Raw genomic sequence first — 9598 nt, forward strand, 5'->3', positions numbered from 1 at the left:
AAGGTTTTTGTATAATCATTCTGTTATACTTTTATTGAAATGTCCTTATTTTTGAAGGAAAAGCACTGTACTTTTCAATGAAGATAACTTTAAACTAGTCTTAACTTTAAAGAAGTACAGTCAGTCTATACATTGCTAATGTGGTAAATGACTATTCTAGCTGCAAATGTCTGGTTTTTGGTGCAATATCTACATAGGTGTATAGAGGCCCATTTCCAGCAACTATCACTCCAGCGTTCTAATCGTAAAATGTGTTTGCTCATTGGCTCAGAAGGCTAATTGACGATTAGAAAACCCTTGTGCAATCATGTTCACATATCTGAAAACAGTTTAGCTCGTTACAGAAGCTACAGAACTGAACTTCCTTTGAGCAGATTTAGTTTCTGGAGCATCACATTTGTGGGGTCAATTAAACGCTCAAAATGGCCAGAAAAAGAGAACTTTCATGTGAAACTCGACAGTCTATTCTTGTTCTTAGAGATGATTTACTCTTAATTGAGTCCTTTCTTGGATGGCTACTTCTTATGTTCTTACTTTCTTCTTAATTGAATACAGTTTTTCACTCTACCCACCTCTGCCTTTGGAAAATTGTGTGGTCATGACAAAAGGTTAAGTACTCCTCAATTCTTCCAATGCAAGATGAGCACATCATAACCAATGAACACTTCATATATGTTACAGTTTTTCCCAAACATAAAATTCCTTTGTTTAGATTTGAAGCCATACCCCAGTCTATAAAACTAATGCTTTTACCATATTTAGAAAAGAACAGGAAATATAAAAAAAAAAAATACAACCTGATAAATACTATTTATTTTAAACTGTAAAAAGAAAAAATCTTATCGCAACTAAATTAGTAGAACAATATGGCTTTTTAATTTTTAATAAAAATGATAAAGTAGATGTAATTCCAATTAGGGTTCATGTTTTTTGAATGGAAATATTTACAAACGACAGAAGTTTTGTTCCTTGTAAGGATGTGAAATATGTGGGAGCAATCTTTCAGCCAGCTGACTGGCAGTACAAAGCTCTTCTTAATGCTACTAGAGAAAACTTTATGCGCTCCTTGAAGGAACATCAAACCATAGAAGCGGTAGTGTAGAATATTCTAAAAGATTAATATACATTTACACCAATGTCTATAATAGAGCAATAAGTAAAAGGTTGATGAAAAACTGCTTCTCTTCAAATTGGTTCTCCTTTAGATTGAATCCCAGAGCAGGAATGGAACAAAGCTTTTTGAATTACAAGACTTTTGATGCAGGCTTGTGTTTTTTTGAAATGAAACATGACAAGAATAAACTCACTGTATTGGAATCAGGGCCGCTGCTATCAGATGGGATTGTAGGGGAAACATATCTAACAGACCCTGAAATAAATGATCCTCAGCTCCTTAGAGGATGCTTTCATGCAGGCGCCTATCCTGTTACAGTGGATGGTACAGCGAAGTCTGGGCATGCAGATAAACCTGATCTAATCCTCTGTAGAACATGACACTCTGTCCTTGCACAAATTAATTTGGTTGGGCTGAATGCTAAACACATTAAGCCAGATGTTTTGCAAAAGTAGTTGAGTAATTTCATGTTTCCTTTCCTTCATGCACACTGCTTAAGATTATTAGCACTCTTCTAATAATGCGTTTTAATTGGATGCCAGCAGTTTGTTTCCCACTGCATCTGATTGGCTGTTTAAATGTTTAATGTGGTTTACTGGTTAGTGGGAGTCTCCTAACTATTGTTTTGAAGCCATAGGAGTGTTTGTGGTGTGAGAACAGAGCATTCTGTGTGGAACCGAAGCTCTGAACAATGAAACTGGATCCCAGTGCTGGATGATGTTCTGGATGTGGTTTTGCTTTAAGCTGCCCGCCCCCTCTTTAATTCCCCCTTTATCTTTATCCCACCCATTAAATCTTCATTTTAATTGTAATGACATCAGCGTGATAAAATGTCCTCTATAGCAAACAGTGAATTTAATCAAAAACGAGAATCTTTGGGGGGGGAAATACATTTAGATTAATAACTTCTCAGCTTTGGGTGGAATTTTATCATTATTCTGTTGTTTGCTTTTGGAAATAATTTACAGTTATGAGTCTATATGTCGAACAATTAACACAAAAGCATTCATTGTTATTGTGTAAGTTCAGCTCACAGGTCATCAGAATTGATTGACTGAAATGGAACAGTGTATATTATTGACTGTATAATGTTGTAAAAATAGCAGATGTAGCTAAATGCTGATTTACATCAATAGTCTCATAAAACTATCAAGAAAGTCATGCAATTTATGATGTGAAAATAAAAAATTCAATAAAAAAAAATATGTGTAAAATGAAAAAAAAAGAACTATCCGAGAAGCTGGTATTAAAATGCATTTTTTGATTGTGACAAACTAACATCACAAAGGTACCTAATTTTCAGGGATCACAGTGCTGATTATTGACCAACCATGCTCTAAGCTGCCCTTTAAAGATTAAAGAGGAGACAGGAAGAGAATATGCTGCCTATAATAGGGTGGAATTTACTATTTAAAGTCTCTTTATAATTAATATTTAAAGGAAAATATAGCAGCATCCTAGTATTGTTTAAAGACAATTTGTTCACTGGGGTAACAAAGCAGTGGGAGTAAAATCTAAGCATCCCTGAGTTTTCTGATTTGTATTTGTTAAAATATTAAAACTTAGAAGCTGAGAATATATATATATATAAAAAAAAAACTTAATGGTGATAACTACTCTGCAGAGCAGTCTGTTGCAGCCTGGTTGAGCCCTTTTCCTGTGTCTGCTGCATGTTTAGGTCGAGGAGACCTTCAGCCTCAGCTGGACAGCGCCATGCAGGACGTCAGCGATAAGTACCTGCTGCTGGAGGAGACAGAGAAGCAGGCTGTTCGGAGGGCGTTGGTGGAGGAAAGGAGCCGTTTCTGCGTTTTTGTCTCCATGCTGAGGCCGGTCGTGGTCAGTGATCCTTTCAAATCTGTTTGTGTTTTCAAAACCCTTTGGGAGAAAAAATAAATAAAATAGCTGTATTGGAGAAAATGAATGTTTCCAACTCAGTTATTATGAGTTGCTGAAATCAACACAGATTGTTTCTAAAATAAAAAGGTGCCACAGACTTTGGAGCTCTCTGATGGGATGTTTGTGCATTTCAGGATGAGGAGATGTCCATGCTGGGGGAGATCACCCACCTCCAGAATCTCACAGATGACCTGAAGATCCTGACCATGGACCCACACAAGCTGCCAGCCTCCAGTGAGCAGGTACGTCTGTTTACCACCAGGCAGAGCTGATTCTGCTCAGATTTACACACATTTCTACTCTATCTGGTATCTGAAAGACCTGCTGTTTGGAAAAACAAAAACATGTCCAAAGCAAACATAATCTTTTAACTGTAAATCACAGCTCCTTCATGTAGATTTTCTTGTCTTTAACGTAATGAAAGTGCAATCACTCCCACTTTCTACCTACTTCCTCTAATGTAGCTTTTATCTCAGTAGCATCATTATTTTGGATGTAACCAAGCATACTCTTCTAAACTTTAAGCTAAATAACTGGGCTGAATACTTGGCAAACAACTGATGAGTGAATTAGAACATATTAGTTGACTCTACCATAGTTTAACTTCCCATACGTTTTGATGTGAGGCACTGCAGTGCCCCAGAGTTCTGGACGGTGGACTGAAGAATGGGTCCAACTGGAACACCACCTCTTGGCTCTGGATAATTGTTCATTGACTGAAAAATGGGAATATGTGCATCTTTTGAGGAGCCAAAACCAGTTTGTTTGTTTTTGTTTTTTTTCAGAGCTGAAAGCCAACTAGCAGATGGACATCCTCCTCTTACTGACACAGTTTCTGCCTGCAGGAAAGAAATCTGTCAATTCTGATTCAGATAAAACTGATTAGGTTTTTGTAAAAAAAAAATAAAAAATAAAAATAAAATTATTATGAAGATAAATTCTAAATCTTAAAAAATACTAAACTTTACAAGAACAAAAGGAAATCAGGAAACACAAAATGTATCTGTCTGAAAACAGGGGCTTTAAAGAGAAGGAAATAAAATCCTTTAAAGGATATAAAAAACTTGATACCCAGCTGTACCTGAAAAACAAGCAGCATAAAAATACCATAAGCGAAAGAAGCGTATAAGCAAAGTTTCATAATAGCAGGATAAAAAAGTGCTTATCTTTACAAATTTAATTACAAATAAAGTTTATGGATTCAAGGCTGCAGTTGACAGTAATTTCTCTCATAAACTTACAAACTGCATGATTTAATAAACTAATAATCTGATTTATATATTTTCCATGAAGTTTGATAAAATGTAAAATTCAATTTAAGTAATGCCCACAATCAAAGTATGTAAAAATATTCATTTACATACTTATTTTCCCCTCCGATTGCTGAAATTATTGTCCTTTTTTTAACCTTTGTTGCTTTTCTTTGATGTCTCTTTTTTTCCTTTTATATAATTTCTTAATAAATATTTTTTCTTCCTTGGGTCCTTCCTTTCAACCCTTTTTTTTCTGTTTTTTCATGCATTGTGTCAACATCCCTTCTGTCCTTCCTTTTTTATTCACATTAAATCTTTTTTTTTTATCATTTTAAATGAAAATAACAGGCAAACAAAAATATAAAGCTGAGGATGGGAAATTCATAAAATATTATATGAAGAACATGGATAAATTTATAAATTTTGACTCGATTCTCGCTGAACTTTCTGCATTATTAGTCGTACTTCCATGACGTGTCTCTTGGATACAATTTGCCTTAAAAGGTTCTCACTGTGCAGAAGCTGGTGAAGAAAATATGTTTTGAAAAATTTGTATTTATAGTTTGAGATGCATTGCAAATGACCTTGTATGTTAAAAGAGTTATCCTCCAGCTCATTTTTGTTTTTCATCTCAGGAAGCATCAGAACCGGATGAAAAAGGCACCAAAAGCATTTCTTAATCCTCATTTTTGTAAAGACTGCTTTCTGTTCCCCGTTTTCTGCAGGTAATTGTAGACCTGAAGGGCTCAGAGTGCACCTGGTCATACCAAACTCCTCCCTCCTCTCCTAGCACCACCGTATCCAGGAAGTCCAGCATGTGCAGGTGTGTTCGACGGTGGGACCCTCCATTTATGATTTTTACTAATTAGCAACAAAAAAAAAATACATGGTTTGAATTAAAATAAAACAGACACAACTAAAGAAAATAGATCTTTTTTGTTAGCTGCTTGTTTTACATCCCCAGAAGTTATTATGATAAATTTGCGAAAACTTTTCATGTTTTGGTGTTAATTTTACCTAATTATGGCTCCATTCTTCATAATTTTATAGATTTAAATGGTTTTGTTGTTTTATTTGTCCTATTGTATCTGCTTAGGTCATTTCATTTAAGTTCAGTCATATTATTTCTCTGTCACTGTTGGTGAGCTCTCCATTTCTCCTAATAGATTCTACGTATCAAATTTATTCATGTCTAATATTTCACCATTTAAAAAACAAACAAAAGAAAAAAAATCTATATGTTCCTTCTGCTGAAATCACATCCCTTTTTGGATGTCTGTTGTTTTATGTTATTGTTTTTGTGTCTGTGTGTGGAGCCTGTTTTTTTTTTTTTTGGGGTGAACCAGATTGTTCCAATAATACGAATCCGTGTTATGCTGCCACCTTGTGGACTGTAAATGAAACTGTCTTCTCTCACTTTTTGTTTGTGATGGATTCATTTCTTTAAACCTGTAAATCTTTCTTTTTAAAAATTTTTTTTAAAGTTTTGTTGAAGTTTTTGGAAACCTGCTCTGAATTTTATCTTCTAATAGATAAATAGCTCTTTTGGTCTTGTGGTTTTGGTATCAATCCAAATCTAATGCTTTTTGTAAAAGTGATTGTGGTTCGGCTTTGCCTGCTGTCACTCTACTTTGGCTGCAAACTTTGATAAAGCTGTTGCTGCTTTTAAATGTTCAACTTTAACAGTCCCTAAATGTATAAAACTTTAAATCATAAATTTAGAGGTATTTGAATTCAATAAATGTCAAATATTAAAAAGCAAAGAAAAGGTTTTAATAAAAAAGTCCTTTGATAAAGTAGATCTATCTGACTTTCTTCCTCTGTCTTCTCGTCTGTCCCACAGCAGCCTGAACAGCGTGAACAGCAGCGACTCTCGCTCCAGCGGCTCACACTGCCACTCCCCCACCTCCCATTTCCGTTACCGCGCCTCCTCCTCCTCGTCCTCCTCAGTGCTGCCCCAGCAGACCCCGGCCCGCCTCTCTTCGGTCTCGTCCCACGACTCCGGCTTCATCTCACAGGACGCCTACCAGTCCAAATCCCCGTCACCGATGCCTCCAGACAACTTGCAGGTAACAGATGCTGGGTGGTATTTCCAACACCTGTTAGGATTTTTTTAAATCACTTTTGAGCAAAGTTCCCCCTGGTCTCTGGAGTCCTTGAAAACAGGGAGATATAAGTTTCAGGCCCTAAAAGTTTTTTGGTTTTTTTTTCTTTTTATGGCAAAAAAGAGAGCCATGAAGGTCCTTCGATCTTTTTAAGGTGTTTTTAGTTTTCTTGTCAGGGGTTGGAGGCTGTTTTATATTTTGTTTTTGTGTTTGTTCTTTGCTGGGGACTGCAGCTTGTGTGTTTTTCTTAACATTTTGAGAAGAGGAATTTTTGCCCTGTTCAAGAGGACCTTGGTCAGAGTTTCCCCAATTAGGCATTAGTATTTAGTTTTTGTCCTGATGAATATTTATATTTTCTACCACAAGATGGCCTCAGTGAGCAGAACCCTTTCAAAGACCTGCTATCACTAGAGGTATCCTTGTATTGTGCTACACAATCAGTCCACCTTCTGATCCAAAAACTTCTATGCCATGCAGTCTCTTTGATTTTAATTAAACTTGAATTCTATTAAAATCATTTATTAATTAAAATATTTAGTGGTAGCTGTAGGTCAATGCTGTCAGACAAGTTAAATTGGTCCTTGGAAGTCCATTGAAGGTTTTTGAATGGTGCGTAATCCAAGGTGTGAGAGATTTACATGGGGGGAAGGTTGCTTTGGTAACGTGTGTTTATTGCATAAAGAACAAGCTCATATTTGCAGAGACATGACTGCTGTCAGAGAGGAGAAACTGAAATTAAAGTCCTTCAACAAGAACTTTACACATCATAAAAGGGACAGAGTTCCTTAAAAGCAATAGAAGCAATAAGATATTTGAGTTTCATTTTAAAATCATTCTGCTTGGTTTTACCAAATGTTTAATCACTAACCTAAGCAAAAGTGTGATCATTGTGAAGTGGAAAAGATTTTTTTTACTTACATTTGTTCTGAAGGCAAGAAAATTAAATAAATCTTTTGGTGTTTTTACGATTTTAATGGAAAAACTTACAAAAAAAGTATGTTTCTATTCAGAGGAGGTTTATATATCCTGCATAAAGCTACAGGTCAGGTATTTTCAAACCTACAGTAAAGAAATTCTAGTTAAAAGACTGAATTTCACAGCAATACAATCCCACGACTAAAACGTTCCAAATATTGGATATAACTAATTAATTTCTAATTAAATTTTTCAAGTAGAACAATTCAATGTGTAGAAATTTGAAACTTATAATCCAGGATTTCCTGTTTGATTTAGGATCATATTAGAGGAAGCATTTCTTACGGGAAGCTTTCAAATGGGAAAAGAGGAGAAGATGTGTTCCTCAAGTAAGATAGAGGTTTGTTAATCCTGTAAACTTTCTAAACACATCTATCGTTGGAGGGATGGTTATGTTGTTCAAAACAACCAAAATGATGAGAAATGAGTCTGGATGAGGACCAACAGGATAAAATATAATCTCAGATGCTCCCTGCTGCAGAAATGCAGCAAAGGAGGCATCTTTTTTCATGGCTTTTGTATGTATCTTTTGTTTTCTGTCTTAACATGTAGGATATTGTTTAAATATCAATGATTCAGTTTTGTGTCAGAAATTTCATGGCTTTGTCTTCTTCAGATTTTCCTCATTACATTTCTGTGCTGTTGGTTCTCGATCTTTGGGTTTCATTAAGACTTTCTGCTTTTTTTGTTTTGCAAACTTGTCTTTTTTGTGTGTTTTTCTGTTGTCTCTTTGCTTTGTCTCACAAACTCTTGGTCTTGGTTTTCGGTGTGCTTTGCTTTCCTGCAGCTTTGTGTCTCTGCTTTGTTCTCTCAGTCTGTCAATGAGGAGGCCTCCTCTCCCCCTCCCTCACATCCTGAGCCCAGCTCCGGGCAACCACAGGTGAAGAAATACATGTGGAAACACATGCTGGTTTATGCTTATGCCTGAACTGTTGGAAGATGTGTCACTGAGCTCCGCTGAGGTCGATCCACTGTCTGGAAACCAGATTTTTTTTTTCCCGTCTTCTCCATGTATTCATACCAATTCATCACCATTAATTTTGCATCTGTTTATCTGCCTCTCCTTCACCCGCTCACCTTCAGTTGCCAAATGGTTTTGACCATCACGCTGCCCTCTGTCTGCACGGAGCGGTGCTGCAGGGCCTGGACACCCACCTCCACCCTTCATACTTCACCTATTCCTCTTGCTCCACCTCCCCCATCTCCTCGCCCTCCTATCAATGTGTGTCTCCCACCTGGGCGTGGTCCCGCTCGGCCTTCAGCCAGCCGGCAGAGCTCTCGCCTCCCGGCCCGTCGGGGATCGGAGTCATCCCCTCATCCAGAGTCCCATCCTGGAAGGTTTGATTCACATTCCTCCATGATTTCCTTCCCTTTTCCTTTGTTTTTTTTCCCTCGTTTCATCTCTTCTCCTTCATTTGCTGTTTGTTTTTCACTTTTTCTCACTGTTCTTGATCCTTTTGTCTACAGTTCAGATAAAAGCTCTTGAAAAATAGTTTTTTACTAATGTGATCTTTCTCTCTTGTTAATGAAAATATTTTTAAACCTTTTATTTTAATACAAAAAAGAAAAGAAACACAGCTCCTTTCTGCTGCTCTTTATGTATGCTTGTTACTCGACAGCAAAACCTTTTGTTTTTCTTTTATTGTGTAGGACTGGGCCAAACCCGGTCCTTACGACCAGCCGCTGGTCAATACCCTGAGGCGGAGCAAAGACAGGAGAGAAACTCCAGATCCCAGCAGCCACCAGGGCTCTGATGTCAGCACACCGTTTGAGGAGCCACAGGGAATTAAAGGAAGCCACACTGTGATGTCTCCAAAAGTCAGTTTAAGAAAATAGATCAACAGAGACCTCATTTAGAACCCAAAGAGCAATGTTTGATGATGATGTCTTACTCCGTCTGACAGGGCGACAAGGAGGCCCACGAGGAGCTGGCCAGAGCGCTGGCTCGGGGCCTCCAGCTGGACATCCATGGCTCCAGCAGGGACTCGCTGCAGGGCTCCAGCGGCTACAGCAGCCAGACCAACACACCCTGCTGCTCAGAGGACACCATCCCCTCACAAGGTGCATGCATGCATGCAGCACCTCATTTTAAATACTTCAGTATTCTTTCATTTTGTAAAACCACCGATACCTGGAAGGACAGTAAATGGTTTTCCTTTTTTTCGCCAAACAGAATTTGGAATATTTTTCAATCCCTAGTTTCCTTGTAGGAGTGTCCTTATATCACCTTCATTCATCTTCAAAGTATTTCTAAA

The 9598-nt window shown here is 37.3% G+C and overlaps 1 protein-coding gene across 1 annotated transcript in view; it reads left to right on the plus strand.

Annotated features, from left to right (window-relative positions):
* The window catches only part of mtss1 (metastasis suppressor 1), a 65404-nt gene that overhangs the window by 53256 nt on the left and 2550 nt on the right, over nucleotides 1-9598 (plus strand). The window contains exons 8-15 of the mRNA XM_015375070.1: nucleotides 2793-2950; nucleotides 3145-3252; nucleotides 4989-5086; nucleotides 6107-6332; nucleotides 8158-8223; nucleotides 8427-8681; nucleotides 8994-9161; nucleotides 9248-9404. Coding sequence (XP_015230556.1) covers nucleotides 2793-2950; nucleotides 3145-3252; nucleotides 4989-5086; nucleotides 6107-6332; nucleotides 8158-8223; nucleotides 8427-8681; nucleotides 8994-9161; nucleotides 9248-9404 — 1236 coding nt within the window. The remainder of the gene's footprint in view (nucleotides 1-2792; nucleotides 2951-3144; nucleotides 3253-4988; nucleotides 5087-6106; nucleotides 6333-8157; nucleotides 8224-8426; nucleotides 8682-8993; nucleotides 9162-9247; nucleotides 9405-9598) is intronic.

This window comes from Cyprinodon variegatus, unplaced genomic scaffold (genome assembly GCF_000732505.1).
Source record: "Cyprinodon variegatus isolate N-32 unplaced genomic scaffold, C_variegatus-1.0 Scaffold112, whole genome shotgun sequence".
NCBI lineage: Eukaryota > Metazoa > Chordata > Actinopteri > Cyprinodontiformes > Cyprinodontidae > Cyprinodon > Cyprinodon variegatus.